This window comes from Apteryx rowi, unplaced genomic scaffold (genome assembly GCF_003343035.1).
Source record: "Apteryx rowi isolate R43461 unplaced genomic scaffold, aptRow1 scaffold_19, whole genome shotgun sequence".
In the NCBI taxonomy this organism is placed as follows: Eukaryota; Metazoa; Chordata; class Aves; order Apterygiformes; family Apterygidae; genus Apteryx; species Apteryx rowi.
The window spans coordinates 2,817,973-2,841,539 of NW_020448196.1; the positions used below are offsets into that span (position 1 = coordinate 2,817,973).

The 23,567-nt window shown below is 46.8% G+C and overlaps 2 protein-coding genes across 6 annotated transcripts; both read left to right on the forward strand.

The window, feature by feature from the left end:
* The first annotated feature begins 5,682 nt into the window (after positions 1–5,682).
* Positions 5,683–16,495, forward strand: GTF3C5 (general transcription factor IIIC subunit 5). 5 transcript variants are annotated; one of them, XM_026062039.1, is made up of 12 exons: positions 5,683–5,823; positions 7,656–7,884; positions 8,124–8,322; positions 9,429–9,624; positions 10,562–10,666; positions 11,185–11,299; positions 11,914–11,994; positions 12,802–12,899; positions 13,605–13,687; positions 13,983–14,125; positions 14,825–15,284; positions 16,119–16,495. In XM_026062039.1, exons 2-11 carry the CDS (start codon positions 7,752–7,754, stop codon positions 14,980–14,982), a joined length of 1,311 nt encoding a protein of 436 aa, XP_025917824.1. In that variant the 5' UTR covers positions 5,683–5,823; positions 7,656–7,751; the 3' UTR covers positions 14,983–15,284; positions 16,119–16,495. The 5 variants fall into 5 exon arrangements, with proteins under 5 accessions (XP_025917824.1, XP_025917825.1, XP_025917823.1 ...); XM_026062040.1 differs by lacking the exon at positions 5,683–5,823 and adding an exon at positions 6,613–6,707; XM_026062038.1 differs by lacking the exon at positions 5,683–5,823 and having other exon boundaries at positions 7,307–7,884; positions 14,825–14,987; positions 16,137–16,495.
* CEL (carboxyl ester lipase) lies at positions 16,342–23,283 on the forward strand. The gene is made up of 11 exons (XM_026062033.1): positions 16,342–16,425; positions 16,970–17,120; positions 17,489–17,611; positions 18,207–18,404; positions 18,692–18,822; positions 19,311–19,418; positions 19,768–19,885; positions 20,846–21,032; positions 21,598–21,801; positions 22,294–22,491; positions 23,010–23,283. The coding sequence occupies exons 1-11, from the start codon at positions 16,360–16,362 to the stop codon at positions 23,197–23,199; spliced, it is 1,674 nt and encodes a 557-aa protein (XP_025917818.1). The 5' UTR covers positions 16,342–16,359; the 3' UTR covers positions 23,200–23,283.
* Positions 23,284–23,567: the final 284 nt, after the last annotated feature.

The window sequence follows — 23,567 nt, forward strand, 5'->3', positions numbered from 1 at the left end:
GAGACAAAATAGGACAGCTGCACCAAAATAATTCAAGGGTAGTTAAATCAGTCAGAATCCTCTGCGGTAGATGAGACTTAAGAAAAAGCAGGTCTGTGCAGTGGAGTTACTGAACTAGCACGTTTTGACTAACAGTCACCATGGCCACACATGGATCTTATGGTTACAACCCTGGACTGAGACTCAAGATCTGCCACTTTTCCTGTATGACAGTGGGCAAATGTTAGTTCTGGATTTCTGAAGTTGCTCAGCCCCCCATGAAGCTCTCAGAAATCCAGCAACCCATCTGTGAAATGAGGACAGTCATTCCTCCTCTGCCTTCCCTTTATTTCACTTGTTTATTCAACAGTAAGACAGTCAGGAGCAGGGCTGCCCCTCCTTATCTTTCACGTACGGCGGCGCCTTGCACAATGGAGCCTTGATCTCCACTGGAACTCCTAAGTGTTACTGTGATACCAGTAATGAATGAGAGAACCATAAGTCAGGAAAGCAACCTAATTCTGTAGAATTTCTGCTTAGAAAGAAATCTGCCAGACATGCACACCTAGACCCCAGCATTAAAACCATTAAACTTCCAAACAAGCACAAAAACAGGACAAGCAGACACACAGAACAAACCAGACGCGAGTAGTATTTCCACTCGTGAATAATACTCCAAGCAGAAAGAGCAGGACACTGATGCTAAGAACATCCTGTAAGTTCTCATTTTAAAGAAGCAGTTTAAATACAAGCATTTTTTCAATCTGGTCCTTGGGCTAATTTTGACCTGGTGGCCCAAGGGTGATCTTTGTTCACCTTATGAGGCAGCAAAGCAGACAGAGAGCAAAGAGTCCCCAGGAATGGGGAAATCTGAGGCTGGGGAGGAGCTGAGCATGCACTGGGCTCAGCTTTGGTCTGATAAGTTTATCAAGCACTGCCGGCTGCTAACTGTCAGCCGGCAAAGTGGGCCTGTTAGGGAGGAGGAACAGCTCCCAGGGCAAGATAGGACAACCCATGCCTTATCGGAGCGCCTGAGCCGAAGAGGGAACTGGAGAGAGAGCACTTTCCAACCACTTCATCTGAACAACAGACAGATTGGCAGGAAAGGCCTGTCAGCCCTTTGCTCCTGCCACTCCGAGCAGGAGCAACAAAGAGCCCTGATCCATGCAAAGAAGCCTGGTAAGTGCAACGTGGAAGCTGCAAATGTGAATGCAGAGCCCCAAGGGAATGCACAGGCAAACCTTCTCCTAGGAAGATTGCCCAAAGGGGAGAGTCAGATTCGCAGCAAACAATTCAGATGCTTCCTGAGCAAACGGCCCCTCTTTGGCGCCCAGAACAGCACTTCTACCCCATGCTTTCTTCCCCAGGTTTGGGAGGACAAACCTAACCCTTCAGAATAACACTAGTCACTAGGCTTTCGTGTGCAGATAATTGCCTGGTTTTCACCTTTACTTTTTTTGAAGAATAGTCAATAAAACAAGCAAATAGAAGAGAAAATACCAAATACCCTTCACAACATTAACCAAATCAATAGGGCAGCATTAACCAAATCAATATATAGCTGAAGATCATAGAGAGACTCTCCCATGTTTGGACGAGCTCCCTTGAACAAGTACAGTCTGCGCAAGCTTCCCACCTGTATGCCTCAGCCACGATGGGGAGGAGAATGAACAATTCCTGCACGGCATGTCCTCTGCTTGGTCTCCCTGCTGAGGATGCTGCCACAGCAGGATAGAAGTGGCATGAGACCATCAGCTTAGACACACTGTGTTTCTTCAGTTCATCAATCCATACTCTTGTCAGACTACTACTCATTTAGTACTAGACCACATAGGCAGCCATCATCCTGCGTCAGGCTCACCGTTGGGTCTTTGGCTGCATTCAAACTGGTGATTTGGGTCCTGCCTACGTTAGGGAATTTTGCTGAGAGCTGACCAAGTGCTAGCCCCAACCCTAACCTGAGACCATCTGTTCACAGCTGGCTGCCTGGATGCAAGTGCTGTCCCAAGCCCCCCATGCTGTATGAGGTGGGAAACCTCCTGCAGCAGTGATGTAGTCATCCAAAGTCACTCCCTTCCTGGTAAGTAAAATACCTAGGGAGTGATTCAGCTCCTCCTAAAGCACGCATCTAAAATAGGACAGATAAGTCATGCACCTACTTCTCCCACCGATCAAAAAGAGAGCCTAGTATGAACTGTGGGTATGTAGACATCTAAAGTTACATGAGATGAATCACACCCCCGTGGTTTCTGCATCACTCTTGGGCCAAATTTCTCACAGCTCTTTTTGATCCAGCCCATAATCTACTGCTCTCCAGGCCATGAGCAACCTCTAAGCCATTTAATCCCTCCATGTATCAAAGGCTCCTAAGCAAGTTCTAAGTACAACATCCATATTCAGCGTTGGCCAATGCAATTCTGAGGTTCAAGGTTTTCTCATCAAGAATGATGAGTTAAAAAAAAAAAACACTACCCCATTGATTCTGCCTTCCTTTTGAATAATTTTAAAGCAATGGGACTTTATCTTGCCTCCCAGGCCCTTCTATATTAGGAGCTTTGGTGGGATTTTTGGCAGTGGCCAAGTCTGATGTTTTCTTCTCTTTATAAAATACAAATTATCTCTTGCCTCAGTTGGGGAAGGGGAAGTCAGAGATGATGGAGCATTATTGTTCCTGAAAGGGCCCCATCCTGAGAGTGTGGACATGGTGAACAAGTGTGTCAGTCATCCCTGCCCAGCCCTTTATTCAGATCCAGCCTGTGCTAGCTTGACTGTGAATCAGTCAGGCTCAATGGCCACCCAGGTGTGACAGTGCCTGGAGAAGAGAGTCCAGAAACTGCAGCTCACTCTGATATTGTGGCATCATGGAGAGGGGCAAATGGGACTCAAACAAAAACGGTTTTAATCCCGGCTCTGCCTTTGTCAGTTGACCTGAGCTAGTCATGACCCCACTCTATGTCTCAGGTAACCTATCTGAAAAGTGGGGATAATAACACAGTCACACTCTGAGATCTACAGATAAGAACAAGATATAATTGCTGCACATGCATAATAATCTTACACAGGAGTGGCACCCAGCATTGTGAAAAAAACCACACAAATTGCACAAAGCATCAAAGCAAGGTCCCTGCATTGGGATCTGCCATCCTGACCTGCATTTTCTCTTTAAATTAGTTGTTGCAGAACTAAAAATAGAACTTCGGTCACCTGGACTTCTAGTCTTGTTTCTTAACCAACTAGCTATCTTACTTCCTTGAAGTACTATTTTAAGCAGAACATCTCAAGTTAAAACTCTGTTCTTAGGAAAAATATCATGTACTATTCTTGGGACTTTTATTTCTGATCTCTGAAATATACCTACAAAAATATGTGTAAAACACATCTTCTAATACCTTAGATTAAGGATGGAGATGACAATATGAGACTGGGGTTTGGTTTCAGAGTGAATGTGCATGGGACAACTGAGATTTACTATCATAACTGGAACTTACAGAAACAATTAGCTAGAAAGACAGAGACACCCATGTCCGCATGCCTGCTGGGTAATGTCATAACAGTGGTGTTGGAGGATACAGGGATATTAATGCACATTCTTCTAAAGATTTCAAAAGGCTCCACAAAGATGGAAACATCTTATCCCTGTTTTATGGACAAGGAAATGAGGGCTTGGGAGAGAGAAAGTGACTTATCCAAGGTCATACTGAGAGGAAGTGAAAGACCTGGGAACTGAACAGAGGCATTTTAGCTCCCAGCTCTTATTGTAATCGGTAGGCAGTGGGACAAACTCAGACTGGTTGTGATGTAAATAACTGCATAATTCACTTCACCAGTTATACCGGTGAAGTTTGGTGCATTCTCTCAAAATACAACAAAATATAAACAGGCGCGTGAATGTCTGGGAGCCCTGAGACATCTTTGCTCATGCTACACCACCTTGCTACTGAGTGTCTAAAAACAGGCACTTCATACCTTGACCTATTTCAAGTCAAATCTTCCTTCTCTTAACTATGTATTTCCACAGAAGTCAGAAGGCCCAATATATGACACTCAGCAGGATTTAGCTCCTAGTCTGCAAGGTACATTAGCTTTCTCCTGGCATCATTGTACATTTTGCAGGAGAGGCAACACAAAACCTTGCAGTTGTCAGAATCAATAATTTACATTTTGGGGCACTGCCTCCCACTTCCTCAATCCCAATGTCCCCAGCAATCTTAGCTCGGAAGGGAATGTGACTCAGGCCTTCAACTGAAGGGTTGTCATCTGCAAACCCTGAAGACTGGATGTGGCCGTGGTTTTATCACTTGCCCCCAGCTGCCTCTACAACTCTTGCCTCCTCCCCAATGATTCAGCAAATCTTCTTTGAGGAGAAAAACAAGCATGTAAGTGAACAAATCACAATGTCAGATTACAAAGATGAGCGGGGAAAAACTGCGGCTCAAAAGCGGGAGATAAAGGCTGGTGAAGTCACATGATCCAAGGACTGGCAGGCCTTGCAAAGACTTTTTTTGGAGGGGGGTAATAAAAACATGAAAAATATGGTTGTAATTTGGAGTCTTTACACCTTAAAACATTGCCAGCAACAAAAGAGAATACATCGTGGAAGGAAATGAAGCATATTTTGCCCTCCATTATCTGGACATTGCACCGGGCTGATCTGAATTGTCACTAGTATTACTGAGAACAGAATAGTCTAGCCTGGTTTGTACTGGAACAAAGTTCCATCAAGCAAACTATTTTCAGAAGGAGTTTCTGCTCTCTGTACAAATAATAATAAAAAAACCCCAAAACACTAACCAAGATTTTCAATAGTTTGGAAGCCCAGTATCAGGCACTTTAAACATTACTGTTCCTGAAAAAATGTGCTGTAAGTCATATGGTATCTAAGGCACCTCAACAGCTAGAAATAATGCTTTAACTTATGGTACTGTCAGCCACTGAATCCTATATTTACATATTATAGCACTTTTCCACAAACATTTTGTTTCCTGCTGTAACCATTTCCGAAATGGAAGACAATATCACATTAACAGTTCAGGGTACACAGTATATAGAACAGAAAGTACAGAAGAAACTTCAGCAGGAATTAGCTAGAAGATATATTTCCCTTAACAGCATTCAGCCTGGCCACTCTAGTCAGAGCCCACTCTTCCAAAAAACACCATGAAATCCTAATGAAAATAAAAATGTTCACAATTTACAGAGGGCACAGGTCACCGTTGTGGAATGTCTCAACCCAGAGGGTCCTCCGATATCTGTGAAACACAAAGATGCACCCTTTCGCTAGATTAAATGCAACACAACAAGAAGCACAGAAAGAAAGAGGAACTCGGGAACTGTGTGTATGCATACTGTGGATGGATAAACTGGTCTTGCACTGTTTTTTACACTCTTTCTGATTTACATCACTAAATGGCACAAAGATCCATGTTTTGACACTGAAGTACTACTACTAAGTAGAACTGACCTACTTTGCTATGGATTTGTGTATTGTTCATGAAAATTTATGTATTTACCTCACCGATAAAGTACAGCTTACAAAACCTATTGAAAACACATATAACCTTAGGGCTTTTGAAATATATCATTTGTAGCAGGTATGCACTGCCCGAGGGGTTTATACTGCAGCTCACCAGGGTGACAGCTGGGAAGGTGGGAGCAGAGCGGGACTTTAGGGAAAGTAACCGCCAAATTTGAGTGCCTCATACCCAGTCCTCCCTCTGGAGTTGCCAACCCCTTGCGGAGCACGTGAACTGGGTGCATCAATCCAGCCTGAACCTGCTGAGAGCTTCCGAGGAAGAGCAGAGATGTGCCACTGCTGTGCTTCGGCCGAAGCAGGAAGAGTGCAGGGTAGGAAAGAGACCAAACCTAGCACTCCTTGCCCCTTCTCCGCAGGCTCCGGAGGCAGCAGGGTTTTGGTAGCCTGGCGTATTTTCTCTCAGAGCCTGGCTGCTCTTCCGTGCGATGCACAGAGGAAGCAATCAGAGCGAAGCCGGGGGAAATAAGTGAAAGATGGAAGGCCGGATGGGTGGCAAACCCCAGGCCAGCAGGTTCTCCCAGGTACCAAGGCACATGGAAATGACAGATTGCTATGGCAACCCCAGAGTATTTTACTCCTGGAAGACACTAGCTCTTTCTCAATTTATTCAGTGTTTCAGGCACTGTGTGCACTGAATTCCTCTTGAGCTCATCCAGGGAGTTACTGCCGCCTAAATCATGTTTAAATGATGCCAGCAGGGATTCGTTGGTCCAAGCCACGCATGCCATTAGCAAATATTATCCAGCACAGGACAGGCACAACTCTGGCCTAAAGCGCCCCTTGCCGTAACTGCGGAGAAAGCGCCAGCACAGAGCAGCCGGCAGCTCCTCTCCCGCCTTGCCCTGGGCAGGGGGACACTGCCGCCTCGCCCACTTTGGGGGGTTTCCACCCAAGTTTCACCACAACCAGGTGCAGTCCTTAAAGCTTGAGTGTCAGAGCCAAGAAAATACAGGGTTACTCAGCCTGATGATTGCAGGGGGAAGGCTGAAAACGTGGTGCCACTGCACCCTGCAGGCTGAAGACACAGAAACAATCTTTTTTTTTTTTAAATCACCGTTTTTAAGCGAGTCTCCTCAGTTTCGGGGAGGGAGGCTGACTCTGCACGCCTGGATATTCAGGGCTGGCGTTTCTGCGTCCGCCCCGTAGCGCGGAGCCTCAGGGAATTAACGAAGCGACGAGCCGTGAGGCGTCGGAGGCGACTGAAAGACGAGGCCCCAAATCGCGACATACCGACCTTCTGCCGCCCCGGCGCCGGCTGGCGGCCGCCCCCGCAGCCGCTCCTCGCCCCAGCGCCCTCCGAGCGAAACCGGCCCAGGCGGCCCCGCAGACACCGCCCCAAGCCCTGCCGGGGAGGAGGAGGGGAAAAGCGGTTCCTCAGCTGCCCGGGCCCCTCCGCGCCCGCCATTTCCTGCCGCGGCCGCTCCCCCCCCGCCCCGCTGCCCGAAGCGGCCTCAAACTGGGCCAGGCCGCGGCTGGCGGAACCGTTTTGCGGCGGAACCTTCGCGCCGCGGCCCGTTTGGGGGGGGGCGGGGGGACGCCTGGCGGGGAGGCACCGGGGCACCATGGCGGCGGGGAGCGGGAGCGGCGGCGGCGGCGGCGGCGGCGGGCGGTGGGGGGAGGCGGGCTCGGCGGTGCTGGAGCTGCCCCGCGCGCCGCGGCTGGTGTGCGTGGAGTACCCGGGGCTGGTGCGGGACGTCGGCGCCGTGCTGCGGACGCTGGGAGGAGAGCAGGGGGTGTCGCGGGTGAGGGGGCGCCCGCGGGATGGCGGCTGGGGGAGGCGGGGGACGCAGGGCCCGGCCCTGGGAAGGGGCTGAGGAGGCAGGACGGCGGCCGGGGCCCGGGGGTCCCCACGTCCCCCGGCTGCTGAGCGGGGACAGGCCTTGCGGTGGGCTCCAGGGCCTGGCGGGGGGTTGGGGCGAAGCCGCCTCTCCAGGCTGCTGCCATCCATGAGAGACAAGCCGGGGAGCAGCGAGCGGGATCGGAGCAGCCACGAGCCCCCCCGTTGCGCTGCCGGTGTTGGTGGGGCAGGGAGTTACCGGGGCCTCGAGGCCTCCTCGGCGAGGGTGCGGGGCCGGGGGAGGCCTGGCGCGCGAGCGGGAGGCCGGGCTGCTAACAGAGGATGTCTGTGCCCTGGCTGGCGCAGATCTACACGGACCCTGCGAAAAGGCTGGAGCTGTATTTCCGCCCCAAGGATCCCTACTGCCATCCCGTGTGTGCCAATCGCTTCCCCACCTCCACCATGCTGCTCAAGGTCCGGAGGAGGACCAAGAAGAAGAAACAGCAGCAGTTGGATGCTGAAGAACAAGTTCAGCCAGAAGTCAAGTTCGAAATGGAAATTCTGGGCACTGTCACTACTGTTTACAAATTTCAAGGTAATACCTTGATTTGTGTCTGTGTGGCTTACAGACTAGTACATCTGATGTGAAAGGGAAGTGCTTCCCTTTAAGAATTTAGGACTGGAAGGAAAATCAAGTCTTCTATTCTTATGACCTCCCTGCTGTTTAAAACTTTTCATAAACTTGTCAGGCTCCTGCTCCTGAGAATTGACTATTGTGTGAAATATCATTATTTTCACAGTGCACCTCTTTGTCTTAACTTTTGTTTCTCACAGGAATGTCTGACTTCCAGTACCTGGCAATGCACTCTGGACCTGACGGCAAACAAACCTCCATGTATGACAAAGTCCTAATGCTCAAACCAGAGAAGGAAGAATTCTTCAATAGAGAGTTACCTCTCTACATCCCTCCACCGATTTTCTCACGTCTGGACACTCCTGTTGACTATTTTTATCGGCCAGATATACAACACCGGTTAGTGCCTTTTCTCACAATGTAGTAAATATCTGTGTTGGTTCTTGAATGAACAGGCAGTGAAACCTTTTACTGGTTTGATACATATTTCTAATAGCCAAGTTTTCAATTTAAAATTTCCTTTTCATCACCTGTAGATGCTTCCAGTCCATTCTGACTTCAACATTTTGGATTATGAGATATGTGCTCTTGAAGCATCAGAGCAGCATTAAATACATCATTTATGCATTTCACATGTTCAGGCTGCTCCCTTCTTCTGTTTTATTCCCTTTGATTTGGTACAATGTAGGCAGGCATGCTTGAGAAACAGCACAGGCAGCAGAAACCTCAGGAAAAGTTGGCCTGAGGATTTGCCAGGTGAGGTGACCTGCTGATGTGAGGAAGAGAGCTGCCTCCCCCCCGGACACTAATGCAGTATCAGATGCAGTGAGCCCTGCTTTCTGCTTGTTTCCAGTGGGCTGGAGCTTAGTGGAGAGTATGCAGGAGTCAATGCCACATGTTCCTGTGATCACATTCACTGGAGCTGTTCCTTCCTGATCCCTTGTTTGTTTTTCTGCCAAAACAATCTGTGATATCTCCCACAAGAAACATCTTTCATTTTCTCACTGCAGTCCTTCACTAGAACTAAAAAAACACAAATAAAAATTATCTTATTTCAAGATTGAACTAGTGACTCCATTTCCCTGTACACTCCTGAACTTCAGTAATTACAGTAGAGCAAATACAGTGTGAACCATAGGAGTGAAGCCTTTTGTGTTGCAAATATATTTCATGCAAATTAGCAATAAACTGCCTGAGGGTTTTCAGACAGATAGTACAGGGGAGCTCTGTCATAGGGCAACTGGATGTAGTTTTGCAGGTTTTTTTTTTAATTTAAATGTCCTTTCCCCAATGTTTTCAATAAAACACTTTTAAGAATCTTTTATGATTGCCAGTATGTGATTCCAAAATCCATAGCGAGGTCAGGCCAAAGTTAAATCCAGTGTTCACACAGCTGCGTCTCTTCTCTTTGGAAATTTGGAAAACAAACTTCATTTCTGCATGTTCCAATGAAGGCCACAGCTCTGTGTGTGCCACCAAATCCAGTCCTTTGCACTGTTTCTTAGGGATGGATACAACAATCCCCAGGTATCTGGTGAGAACCTGATTGGCCTCAGCAGAGCACGTCGCCCACACAACGCTATCTTTGTGAACTTTGATGATGAAGAAGTCCCAGCTAAACCACTGGATGCTGCTGTACAGACCTGGAAGAAAGTGTGCACTAATCCTGTGGATAAAAAGGTGGAGGAAGAACTGCGAAAGGTACATGACAAATTCCTGAGCTGGATTGAGCACTGTATCGTGGCATGCTGTGTATGAAAAGCTGCATTCAGCCATTTTCTTTGACCTCCAGGGAGATTCTTGGCTTCAAGAATTTTTTGTACATTAGCAATTGTAACTACTTGCTGGCTTCTCTGAAGGTTTTGAGATCTTGACGTAAAGCTTCCTGTTTAACCTTTCTACAGAGTAAGATATGGGCCCACGTGACTAGACCAGGGAGCTTAATCTGGGCCTTTGGGTTCAATTCCAGTTCCATATCAACTATCCTGTGTGACCTTAGCAAAATATACATTTGCTTTTTCCATTCCCTAATCTGTCAAAGGAGAAGGGCTGTGGTGACATAATCTGCCAGGCCTGCAGGAATATTTGATGCCTTGAACAGCTGTAGCTCTCCTTGTAAATAATGGGTGAGATAATCAAGGCATGACAAAGTTGTGTCACTGAAGTGAATGAATGGCACGTATCTGAAATGCCCCCCAAGGCTCTGAAATTGTGTTCATCAGAGTTAACTGCGTTCTGAAAGTGAATTTTTCAGTTTGCCTTCTGCCTGACCAGCTCTCCAGCTTTTTTGGAGAGTAGACTGGATGGTCTGTTTTTCTGAGGATAACAATGGAACAAATCAGAAGTCTGACTAATACAACAAGTCTCAGTAGACTAAACTGAGACCGCTGTGTTCAGTTCACTTTGCAAGTCAAGCTTTGAATCTGTCTTTGCAGCAAAGGTACACTAAGTTCCTTTTTGTGCCACCAGTCCTTACATAAGGCTTGCTTCTACTTTTGGCTATGCAAATTGTCGTTCTGACAGCCCTTATTTTGGGCCAAAGGCTAAAACATAAGAAAGTCCATTTGGAAAATTTAAATTGCCATTAGTAACCCACTTCCTTCCCACTGTTTCCACTGCTGGTTCTGTATTACTTCAGCTCTTTGAAGTCCGTCCTGTCTGGTCTCGGAATGCAGTAAAGGCCAATATCAGTGTTCATCCAGACAAGCTGAAACTTCTGTTGCCATATTTGGCCTATTACATGGTAAGTCTCTTGATATATCTGCTTTTCTTCCTATCTCAGACAGCTGGGAGGTAAGGAGGTGGGAGGATCAATTGGATTTTCCTGGCTCTTTACAGTTTCTCAGATCCTACCACTAAGAACCTGAGCTTAATGTTATGTAAAGAGAGAAGGAAAATCTTGCTTCTACACAGAAGTTAAAATCATGGAGGATTCAGTAACTGCTTGCTCCACAGGTTCTAGTCTGGTTTGCAGTTACAGCAAACACTCAGACTGACTGTCTGGCAGTGGAAGCAGGAATTTTCCAAATATAAACATTTTATTGCGACGTTGCAAGTTAATTTGTAAAAGCACAAATATTTGCAACTTGGATGCTTTGATTCCCCAAGTTTTGGTATAGGAATACTGGTGCTCAGTGAGGAAAGAGCTGTCAAAAAAAAAAAAATCTTTGGGCAAAGAGGGAACATACTAGAATTGTCTAAGAAACTGTGCAACTCTGTACTGTCTTTAGTAACCATCCTCCCCCCTGTGTGTTTACACAGCTAACAGGTCCCTGGAGAAGCTTATGGGTTAGGTTTGGGTATGACCCCAGAAAACACCCTGAAGCAAAAATTTATCAAGTCCTGGATTTCCGAATTCGCTGTGGAATGAAATATGGTAAAACGGCCCAACTCACAGAGACCCTCCCTCTGCTTTCTGATTAAGCCTTGTAGTTCTTTTTACTTGTTTTTAAACTCTAAAGACAGTTTTTCCTGAGTTTCTGCTCTGATGGAGAGGACATTTTTCTAGAGTTCAATTGTTTCCAGTATTTCTTCTGTAAACTCATTTAATAATTGATTTCATATTATGCAGTATTTCTTTCCTCATTAGGCACATTCCAAACCCAGAGAACAACTGGCTGACTTTCCTCCTCCATGTGTTCAAAGCCCAACTGTATGTCAGCAGGCATTTTCCCTCTCACTCTGGGGAGGCACTGAGCAATAGATTCTGTTGCTTATATAGTAGCTTTTTCTCAAGGATCTCAACCTTATTTTGCAGAAGGCAAGTTGAGGGAAATGACTTTCTGAGGTCGTGTGATGAGTCCATGAGACAGCAGTATCTAGTCATTAGTTTTGTTGTTCTGGTATCTCTCCTCTCCCCACCTCACTAAAATCAGTGTATCCCAAAGATCAACTTACCTTTCACACGCTCGTACTTCTGTTATGGAGCTAGGGTTATTCTGCAGGGTGCTTGCCCTCAGTTCAGTGCCTGTTTTCTTTTTTCACCTCTAGGTTATGCCCCTAATGATATGCCAGTGAAAGCAAAACGCAGCACGTATAACTACAGTCTACCCATCACTGTCAAAAAGCCAGGTAGGCTGAGCCAGCAGAAGTGATATCTGGCTATTTCGTGTTTCTTTGGTTTATCCCTTCCTTGTCACAGGTGGTGAAAAATCTCCCTATGTTCCAGCTCAGCCAAAACTGGAACTTTATCTCAGATTGCAATACGGTGCTGCTGTTAAAATCAGTAGAAGAGTTTCCTGTTGGGAAGTGTTGTGAGAGTTTTGGATGCCTGACTGGCTGAGCCAGAGTGTCTATAGGAGATAGAAGGGAGTCTGGGGAACCCAGCTGAATCAAGCTGTATCAGAAAAGCTTTATCATAACTGTGGAAAAGTACCATGTGCTTGGGCAGCTGTCCCCTCCCTTGATTTCCTGCTCCGCTCCCAAAGTGGGGTCATGGAAAGGAAGCTACAACACAGTGAAGCAGAGAAGGATCAAAGGAGTTGCAATAAACACATACTGTAGTTCTTCAAGCAGTGCAGTGGGAACTCAGGATACACTCTGTTTGGTGAACAAAGAAGCACAGAACAGGGGGGAGCATCATTCCCTTTCTTCTCAAAGGGAAATAGAAAAGGCTAAATGCATCAACAAATGTGCTGTGGACGAAACACAGCCAAACTCACCACCTTTCCTATGACTGATTTGCCATACAGTAACATCTTTCCAGAACGAGCAACACATGCTCAGATGCTAGGTTGGTCTGATTTTTGCTGACCAGCAAAGTTGAATCAAAATAGAGAAGTGACATTACAATGCCACAGTGTGAAAGAAATTTGTTCTCTCTCTCTCTCTCTCTCTCTCTCTCTCTCTCTCTCTCTCTCTCTCTCTCTCGTCTTTCAGTAAGTCATACAGTCAGTATACATGATCTGAAACAAGGGCTCGGTACTTCTGGGACATCCACTTCAAAAAAGCCTGCTTCCAGCAGGTACAAACTGAAGGTAGGTATTAACCCTCTTCTACCGGAATCTTGAAATAGTCTAGTAGAAAAAAGGATGTTTCCTGTTTTGTCAGTCACTTAACGGTACAGATTTCTCTTTGAGATGTGATTTGGTGTCCTCATGTTTAACTGGAAAGTTGCTAGTTGTATCTTTCACTGCAGAACTTTCACCTGCTGTTCATTTAATGCATATCTTACAAGCTGCAAGCTGGGATTGGTACTCTCAGCCCTAGTCCTAGATGTAATAGGCATTTTGTTTCCCTCTGATAAATTCAGAGATCTCTATGGGCAGTGAAGTACAAAATATCACCATGTGTTTATCTGGTTGTCCTGCAGAGTCCAGCAGGGCAAAATACATACGTAAACAGGAGTCCTGTTTTTTATTCTTCTCCTTTTTGCTAGAATGAAACCTATGATCCACTGTTATGCAGTAGCAAGTTACAGATAGATTTGCAGCTTGAAGAAGTGATGTTTTCTCTGCACGTTTGTGCTGTGGTGACTATGGCTGCAGTGAAATACTGCTGCATTCCTCATTCAGCTTTATCTTTTGCCATGTGCAGACCATCACTCCTTGCCTTGGAACTGTTGTACAGGAAATGTCTTGTTCTTGAGTCAGCCCATAGGAAGTACTTTCCAGTCTATGTCAAAGTTGACCTGTTATATCATGAAACACACATTAAATCTTTTCCTTCTTTCCTCTTTTTAGGAATCTATCTACATTTTCCGAGAAGGAGCCTTACCACCTTATCGGCAGATGTTCTACCAGCTCTGTGACTTGAATGTGGAAAGGTATTGCATGCTGGCAGCAGAGTCTTCTGTTAGAAGTAGATTTCAAAACCTATTATTTATATCCAGTCCATTCCTCCCTCTCTCCTTGACCAGCAACTTAAGAGGTGTTTAGCTTCTGAATAAAAATACAGTGGACCCATGAAATTCTTTCCCTCATAACAGCTATGTGAATAACCAAATATGATACTATTCCAGCTTATTGAAATGTAAAGGAAATAAGTCATGCTTTGTCCCATTTGAAGCCTGTGTCTGACTATAGAAGGCTAACACTTCCCCCCCTTTTGCTGCTTTTTAGCTTACAGAAAATCATCCGTCGGAATGATGGTGCAGAGTCAGAATGCACAGAGCGGGATGGGTGGTGCCTTCCAAAGACTAGTGATGATCTGCGAGATACCATGTCTCTGATGATAAAGCAGATAATCAGATCCACAAGACCTGGTAAGGATGCTTCTGAACCTCTAAGTGCTGAACAGCATTTTGCTGCCTTCCTGGTGGTGGTAAGAGCTTGTGGACTGAATCAAGATACTGCAGTTGGCCCTGGGGCAGCAGTGTTCCCATATTCACTCCCTTTCTTTGTGGAGGTTAAATGGTGGTGCTAGATCTGGTGGTCTTTTTATTCCAGCTCATCACAGTGAGGGAGATGAAGCTGTCATCCTGGGTTGGGATTATAAATGGCTGGGAGTGAAAGTTTTCTGTTTCGTCTTCCCTGTATCATAGCCTTCAGGTTATAAATGTCTTTGCCTAGTGCTGCCCGTGATATTATCCTTACAGATGTACTGGTTGATGGCATCAAGAATTAACTTGATACTTTTTATTGATGGCTTTATTTGAACAAGGAGAAATGAGGAATTTATTTTTGCATGATGCTGGGCAAAATCAGTACCCCAATGAATTATGTTAGAATCAACTAGGTGAAGACACATGATAGGGCAAATCTGCTGTTGTTCTCCTAGCAGTTCTGGAGTAGCAAAACGAGCTGCTCTGGTTTTGATCACATTCTGTTAAGATTTGCAACATCAGCTGTGACCTTCAGGCTTCTGCCTTCCTCTCACTTGATTTATGAACCCTACTGCACATTCCCCCAGGTTTCACTGAGAAAGGAATTGTAATGTCTTCCCCTCTTTCTTTCCAATTAAGCTCTTTTTTCAAGTACAACAAGCAGTGAAGATGGCAAAGAGCAGCTGACATATGAGTCTGGAGAGGAAGAGGATGATGAAGAGGAGGAGGAAGAGGACTTCAAGCCTTCTGATGGGAGTGAAAATGAAATGGAAACTGAAATTCTGGACTACGTATGAATTCAGTGAGCAGTCTGGCTGCAGTTGGATAGACTCTTCTGTTTTTCTTCTTAAGTGCTGAGGGATTAGCAACCATGCACAGGATGTGGAAAAGCAAAAATTGCACTAAGATGCCAACTACTCATCTGACACTGAATGTGGTGCCTGTTGATGGCCATCATTCTGGATGTTTAGGAGCCATTGCCTACATTTTTGTAATTGCTGGCCAAAAAGCCCTCATAAAATTGACGCCATGGGGATACTGTTTTCTTGCCAGGCTCCAACTGGCATTTACTGTTGCAGCTCTTGCTAGCTCAAGTGAGGTCAGTGGTCCTTCACTTGCTCTGTTTCCCATGGCTGTTACACAATTGTGTTTTTATTGTCCTCCTCTAACAAACTGCAGCTTCAATGTGCACTCAGAAGGATGAGCTGTTCTTGGGCAACCATGGTGGCTAGTCTCCTCAGTTTAGATCTCACTGCCTCTTATAAAACATTGAGAGCACATTTGTTCTTGTTTACTCCAATATATGAGACTTAGCCACCCTTGACCTCAACTGTAATTAGACAGCATTCAACTGATTAACCTTTTCTTAAGCTTGGGAGACCACACAATTCTTGGATCTATCATCTGGGTCAGCTGGTAAAACTATGAATAAAATTAACTCCATGAGGAGACCTGCAGGAATTAGTTCACTGCTGACACTTCATCAGGAGGCTCTGAGGAGTGTCAGGCAAGCTGACTCAAATCTATCAGAACCTGAGAAAGGAGCTGTTCATAAATATACTTATGCGAGAGGCAAATTATTATTTTTAATTTACTGAGCCCTGGGAGAGCAGATGCTAAGAAACCACCTGCCCACACAGCAGAGGATGTAGTATTGCTAATAAGTTGAATGTCCCGTTTCCCCCCAAACCACAAAACCTTTCCTTTTTTTTCTTTTTTTTCTTTTTTTAAATAAATGCTTTTTAAATAAAAGCATCATCCTTGATTTCTTTTCTTTCACTGGAGCTTTTATAAGTAATGTAACTCATTTGGATAATTGAAACAGTAGTTCTGGGGCCCTAATGAAGAGTTAAATTTAAAAAGTCTTTTAAACTAGGTTTTACTAGGTGTATGCGAGGAAACCAACCTGCTTTTTTTTTTTTTTTTTAATTAGACTCAGATCTTTCCTTAGGTTTGACCTCCGGCCTGCAAAAGCAACATCTGCAGGGCTCTCACACAGTGATGCCAGCCTATCTCTTTGGCCTCAGCCAGCTGAAGGACAAGCATGTGGGGGACTCCCTTGGCGTACCTTATAGCCAAGACAGGGTCACAGAAGTGCATGGACACGTAGCTGTGCTCCTATCTATATATATCAGCCTGCATTCAGGGCCTGGCTTCTCAGGTGTGCGTGCACCATGGCTCGCTGGGAGACCCTGTGCTTTGTCTTGTGCTGCTACCTCGGGGTAGCATGGGCTGCAACGGTAAGTAGAGAGGAGTTTCCTATGGCTTTGCAAGACTTTTTCACCTGTTCCTGCCTGGATTAAAAAAAAAGAAAAAAAAAACAAACCCTGTCTGGTTTGGCCCCCATGAAAGAGGGCCTGCAGAATGTGACAGCAAAGGCAGGGTGCTCTCCTGCCCTAAACGTGCCAAAGGCTCTCACCAACATTTTCCAAAAGTTCCCTTCGCAGTCCTGTATCATGTCTGGCCTGGGTTACATCTGAAGGCTGTAGGTCCTCAACTACTGCCATTGATGCTTGGAAATGCAGGGAAATTGCTGCTGTCTGCCTGCTGCAGAAGACAAGCTGCAGGACATTTGCACTGGAGTATATCAAGTGGCAGCTACTTGCGGGCTTTCCATAGGGGTCAAAAGGGACAGTGGGGGAAGGGGGCTGCAAGTCAGGCCATCTGGGGGAATGCTCCAGCCAGATTACTGGGTACTGGTGGGTGCTGGCAACAGGGGAAGCCAGAGGCATGAGGGGTTATGCTGTGGATTTACTCTTCTCTCTCCAACGGGATGATATTTAGCTGGGTGTGGTACACACTGAAGGAGGTTTTGTGGAAGGTGAGAGTAAAAAATTGGGACTCTTTGGGGACTACGTCGATATCTTCAGAGGGATCCCCTTTGCTGCTCCTACAAAGATTCTGGAAGACCCCCAACCGCATCCTGGCTGGGAAGGTAAGATCCAGCTTTTGAAGGCCTTTGTTTTTTTTCATTTGTCTCTTTTGTCTGCTACTGCCAGGGTAGGGATGTTGTTGCCTGCTTTTGCATGCTAAGCACCACTACAAAAAAGCTCTTAATTTCATGGTGGGTATGAAAGTCCTTGTCTGTTCCCAAGAGGTTCAGGTAGCCACATGAAATAGCCAGAGTTGTCAGCAGGAAAGGGTCCTGCTTTGTCATTCTCTCTGCCAGGTCACAGTGGCTGCAGAGGTCTTGCTCCCTCTGTGCTGGACTCTTGGAAGGGAGGATGGATGGATAGCTCGCAACTGAAGGATGGAGCTGATGCCTCTAAATGGTGGCCTGTTGTCTGCCCTCTCCCCTGTCAGGAACACTGAAAGCAAAAGATTTCAAAAAGCGCTGCATGCAGATGACGCTTACACAAACAGATGTCCGGGGAAGCTTGGACTGTCTCTATCTGAACATCTGGATCCCTCAAGGGAGGAAACAAGGTATGGGCTTAGCAGATACCTGGGGAGAAGATGCTCAGTTGCCTTTTGTGGACAAACTGCTCTGGAGCATCTCTCAGCGGTAATGTTCCCATATTGAGCAACTCCAGAAGCACTCATTTTTTGGGGGGGGAAGCCATGTCAGCTTCAGTCCCTCAGCTACAACCTGTTGGATGCTTCAGTCGCTTCTCAGCACAGAGCAGAGAGTTTCTTGGCCCTAAGCTATTGAAAAACATCATGTCCAAGAAGAGAAGATGTCTTCTGGGCATATGGGAGTCCTACAACCCCAGCAGTGACACGGAATTCTGTATCCTAGCAAGGAGGGACAGGAGTTTGTTTGGGGTCATCTTTTACCTGTTTTGCATTGCTATCCCAAGCTTTGTCAGCCTGTAGGAGAGCCCCATATAGGTTTGCTGTCTTTGTGAATACTTTGCCTGAGGTGGGGGGTGGGATGACCGCAAAGGCAGTGGCTTTTTTTATCTGCCTCAAGAGGCCTGTCCGTGTCCAAGTGGAGCGACATTTAGTAAACTGGCACAGGGATGGGCAGCACCTTCCCACTCTGTTGTGGCTCACACTGCGTTTCTTTCTCATCTCCCAGTCTCCACCAAGCTGCCAGTGATGGTCTGGATCTATGGCGGCGCCTTCCTTGTAGGAGGTGGCCAGGGAGCCAACTTCCTTGACAACTACCTCTACGATGGCGAGGAGATTGCTGTGCGGGGCAACGTGATTGTGGTCACCCTCAACTACCGCTTGGGGCCCCTGGGCTTCCTGAGCACGGGTGATGAGAATGCACCAGGTACAGTAGCTGCTCTCTCTCTTCAGGGGACTCTGTTGCTGCTCTCTGGCTTGTCTGCATTGTGTCAACACAGGGCATGACCCTCAAATCTGCTCCCTGCCCAAAGAAGAGCAGGGAATGCGCAGAGCTCCAGCTCTGGCTGCAACACTGTCTTGTGGCAGATCTAGAGCATGAGAAACACCCAGGCCAGGAGCTGGCTCTGGCTCTAATGCTGCATGGTGGAAGGAACCCCGACCGCCAGCTTCAACTGTCCCCTTGCTGAATGGCATGTGTCCTATGTTGCTCAGGGAACTACGGGCTGAAGGACCAGCATATGGCTATTGCCTGGGTGAAGAGGAATATCAAGGCCTTTGGGGGTGACCCAGAAAACATCACCATCTTTGGGGAATCTGCTGGCTCCGTCAGTGTCTCCCTGCAGGTTTGTTGTCATTGTAGGAGCCCACCGGAGCTGCTCCTCTGCTTTGTAAATGGTAGAGATGACCCCCCCTCAGTAACATGGTTGCTTTCCTCATTGGGAGCTCTATGCACACTGATTAATGTCCCCTCCTGCACAGGGAAAGCAATCCTGAGCCTCTTTTCTTCATAGCTGCTCCTTCCCTTTCAGTTTAATCAGGCCTCCAACTGCAAGCATGTTTTCTCTCTTTCAGGATCTCTGGTGAAGTAGCATTTACTTGCCAGCTCCCTCTGTTCTGCTCCTTTTCTTCGTTCCTCACTATACCATCTTTTAACTTTGACTGCAAGATCTGGGAGAGCTGTGGTGGGGGGGGTCACTGAGACCCTTAAATAATGAAAGAGTTGGCAGCTTCCCTGGGCCTCCCCTCATGACAGAGATTGGCTGAGTCTGACAGGCAAGGCTCTCTTCAGGACTTGGTACCAGAAGACCCTCCTGTTTCTCTTGTGCCACAGATGCTGTCCCCACACAACAATGGCCTGTTCAAAAGGGCCATCAGTCAGAGCGGAGTTGGTCTCTGCAGCTGGGCCATCCAGAAGAACCCTCTTGCCTGGGCTCAAAAGGTAACACGCGGTTCAGCAATGGGGCTGCAACCCACAGAGGTGGGCTGGGATGCATACTGGTTAGCGGCCCAGCGGGGGCTGTGCTGTCCTTAGGCGCACCAAGCTTCTGCAACTCTCCTGAAGTTAAAACCTTGCTTGAAGAAAACAAAACAAAAAGAAACCCAAAGTAAAGCTCTTGTCTATGAAATCCTAACAAGGAACTAGACAGCAGCCATGCTCCCAAACACAGAGCTTTGCAAACACAATTCTTCGAAATTACCACCACCTGCCTCTCTCCCCATGTGAACCCAGTGCTGACCTTGGCTTCAGAGGATAATGCCGGGATGTTTCTTTCTCTCTCCTTCTGCAGATTGCACAGAAGGTGGGCTGCCCCACAGACAACACGACGGTCCTGGCTAACTGCCTGCGAGTCACGGACCCCAAAGCTCTGACGCTGGCCTATCACCTGGAACTGATCAACCTGCCCTGTAAGTCACCTGGCTTGCAGCCAGCGCTGTGCTTCTCTGTGCCATCCAGGGCTTGCCATGCACTTGGATGAGGTGATGGGGAAATAGCCAAGAGCATTTGAACAGAGTCTATGCCCTTTCAAGGGGAAGGGGAGGGGGAATGAGGGATTTCACAGTCCCTTCTCCCCAGGCAGGTGCATGGTGTGCTGAATGAACGCTGTTTGTCATGCAATGGCAGCGGTGGCAGATGAATTATCTTGATGGCCATGCCTTGGCTTGCATGGCCCGAGTTCACCTCAGAAACAACTGTTTGCACTTTGTGTTTTGTGAAAGCAGCAAGAGCAATTAAAGAACACAGTTTATATCAACAACAAATTATCACAACCCTGCTATTTTCACTTGAGTCACTGGGTGGAGTGTAGGACCCACCAGACTTGAGTCCATCACAGCAAGTAGGGAAAGCTTGCGATTTTGTTGGCTGGGGGAATCTCTTTCCCACAAAGGGTTTCCGCTTGCTCTCCTCATGCTCCTAGTAAATAGCCCCAGGATTTAGCTCTGCTCAGGGCAGAGAGTGGCCAAGCCAGCGCTGTGCAACTGCACTGTGCCAAATCTGCAGTCTTGGCAGCAAGTTAGCACAGATAGATGGGGTGGGAAGGAGGAGTTCTGCTCTTTTCTATCTTTGGCTAGGATTTTTGGGATGGGTTTGGGGGAAGGAGGAGATGACTTGTTGATATTACCTGTCCATACATAGCTGGTGGATCCCTTGCTCTTCTCCTCCACCTACAGGCATGAGGTTTATTGAATATGATCCTATGGTCACCCTGCTGCTGGGTGAAATCCTGTCTGCACTGACATCACTTTTGAAGCTCTCATCAACTTCAGCATACTCTTTCTACAGTTTCTTGAGCTATACAGTATGCCAAGCTGCAGGTCTGTCTTCTCTCAGCTCCTAAAGGATTCCATTTTTCTCTCCTGCTGCAGCTCCCATTGTTCATCACCTTGCCCTCACCCCTGTTGTTGATGGAGACTTCCTCCCAGACAAGCCAGAGAATCTCTTTGCCAATGCTGCTGACATTGACTATATCGCGGGGGTCAACAACATGGATGGGCACATTTTTGCTGGGATTGACATACCTGCTATCAACCGCCCGCTTGTGAAAGTTACTGCGTAAGTGAAGGATGTTTTTAAAACCCTTAACAGAAGGAACCTTATCTTTAACCCACCCCCCAAACTCAGAGGACTTAGACCTGAATGGACCAGGCACTACTTTCAATAAAGGATCTTATTCCAAGCCAGGGTGCCTAGGGTATATGTTGCTAAGTCCAGTGCCTTAAAGAGAAGGGACCAGTTAGGGGGAAGTCTCCCCACATATCTTTAAAGAGCTCCTGAACTCAACACCAGCATGAGGCTTGGCAGCTCTGACAAGAGCCACCAGAGCAGAGCTGAGCAGAGCAGGTACATCCTGGATGCACTGGGTGCCTGCCCTGTAAGATTTCTCTTTGAGGGCAGAAGGAACGTGTGGCTCATTTGGCCCCAAGCTGTTCTGCTGAGAAAGTCATGAAGCACGTGCCTTTCTTCTAAGACCTGGACTGATACAATCGTCTCTTATTCCACCAAACAGTTGCCAACTGCAGGGCTGGATGTGAACTTCAAAGGGAGCTGCAAACTGTTTCCATAAACCTTGACCCACTTCAGACTGCTGGTCTGTAATTGATACTATTTGTCTTTTCAGGGATGAGGTCTACAAACTGATCCAAGGACTTACTCTGGAGAAGGGTGAGAGAGGAGCCAATGCAACATACGCTCTCTACACTCAGGTGTGGGGTGACAACCCTGACCAGGAGGTTGTGAAGAGGACGGTGGTGGATGTGGCTACCGATTACATCTTCCTGATTCCCACACAGTGGACCCTGAAACTCCATCGACAGAATGCTCAGTGAGTGGGTCTACCTCAGAGAGCCCAAAGCCAGCACAGGGGCTGGAGAGCATGTTCCCAGCACCAGGTGCTGAGAAGCAAGTTAAGAGTGCTGAACTTGAAGGAGACAGGCTTTTTGGTACTGAGTACACGCTGAAACGTAACTTTTACAAACAGAATTTCCCTAATGCTGCAGAGGAATCATGCTGCAGACTTGTTTTAAATCTCTATTAGAACAAATCATTGCTTCTTAAAAACCCTGAACTTTATCCTGGTAATGTCTGATTCCACCAGGTATATCAGCTGGATGATATGAATGTTAGGGTGAGAATCAGAAACTGAAGTTAAAATTACCACATAGAAGGATGTTTTCTCCTGGGAGCACTTAGACGATTCCAAGCACATGAGCATCTGCCAAGGCCGAATCTCTGGCTCTGCCAATGTTGTGAATCAGCATCCCTTTCTCTGCATTCCACTCACAGCTGCTTAGCAAGTCTGTTTTTGTTTATCCAGGAGTGGCAAGACGTACAGCTATGTCTTCTCCCAGCCATCTCGAATGCCCGTCTACCCAAGTTGGGTAGGGGCAGACCATGCTGATGACCTGCAGTATGTGTTTGGGAAACCCTTCTCCACCCCCCTGGGCTACCTACCCAAGCACAGGACTGTCTCCGAAGCCATGATTGCTTACTGGACCAATTTCGCCAGAACAGGGTGAGTGGCTCCGGTTCCATGTTCAGGGCTTATTGCAACATCACTTCAACCTACCGCTTTTGCCTATTAACTTCTTGGGACCAATTCACAAAAGCAGGGTGCCCTCTGTCCATGCTTCTGTTGTAAACTGGGTCCTATATCTTCCAGGAGTTGAGTTTGCTCTGGGTCCTCTTGATCCAGAGAACAACTGGGGACAGCAAAAGCATTTTTAAAAGTTATGATCTCTGCTTAAACTTAACGATGAAGTTTGTTTCTGAGCCCTGGAGTTCAGAAAGGAGTTAAGCTGCTGCATGCTGCCAGGACCAATGCTAGTGGGGAACAAGGGAGGGGAATGCAGGTAAGCAAGTCATTCCCAGCAGGGAGAATTGCTGTCACGTGTCCCAGTGTCAAATTCTCTGTTTGCACTCACTTAAAACCTCTCTTGAGCACAGCCTGGATCCTTACCAGACAACACAAGTTTTGCTGTGTCGACAAGCTATCATGATATTTAACCTCTAGCTATTCCTCCTTTTTTCCAGTGATCCCAACAAAGGGTATTCAGAGGTGCCCATTGGCTGGCTGCCCTACACCCTTGAGAATAGTTACTACCTGGAAATCAACAACAATATAAACTACGATTCAGTGAAGCAGGATCTGAGATCCCCATACGTGAACTTCTGGCATTCTGTCTATCAGAAACTGCCCCAAGCTGCTAACGTCTCCCTGTAGATCCAAGCTGAGGAACTGCTGGCCTTTCAGAAAAACAACTTTTTAAGGAAAGATCCAAGTCATTAAAGGCTTGCTTGTAACTGAGTCATTCTGGCTTCTCCATGTCTTTGTCTGGGCATTTAACCATGTGCTTTCTTGGAGGTTTACCCCATGTCGTCTAGGAATTTCCTCATCTGCTATGCAGGTAATTTTGGCCCAAACACCTTCTTAAGAGTTTTTCAAGTGCTTTCTAAAAATTCCTGGATTTCCAACCTTTTCAGGAATTTTCCTGGTGCTTTGGAGGTCTTTCCTCTGAGCTTTCAAGGAATTACTGGATCTTAAACCTTTCTAGCAATCTTCTGGGTGCTCTCTAGGCATTGCCCCAGGTC

Coding starts and splice junctions, on each gene's coding strand:
- GTF3C5 (XM_026062038.1), top strand. CDS start 7,632: ATGTCTGTGCCCTGGCTGGCGCAGATCTACACGGACCCTGCGAAAAGG. Junction 9,625..10,561: donor TGGAGGAAGAACTGCGAAAG/GTACATGACAAA, acceptor GTATTACTTCAG/CTCTTTGAAGTCCGTCCTGT. Junction 11,995..12,801: donor CATCACTGTCAAAAAGCCAG/GTAGGCTGAGCC, acceptor CTCGTCTTTCAG/TAAGTCATACAGTCAGTATA.
- CEL (XM_026062033.1), top strand. CDS start 16,360: ATGGCTCGCTGGGAGACCCTGTGCTTTGTCTTGTGCTGCTACCTCGGG. Junction 17,612..18,206: donor CCCTCAAGGGAGGAAACAAG/GTATGGGCTTAG, acceptor CTCATCTCCCAG/TCTCCACCAAGCTGCCAGTG. Junction 21,033..21,597: donor CCGCTTGTGAAAGTTACTGC/GTAAGTGAAGGA, acceptor TTGTCTTTTCAG/GGATGAGGTCTACAAACTGA.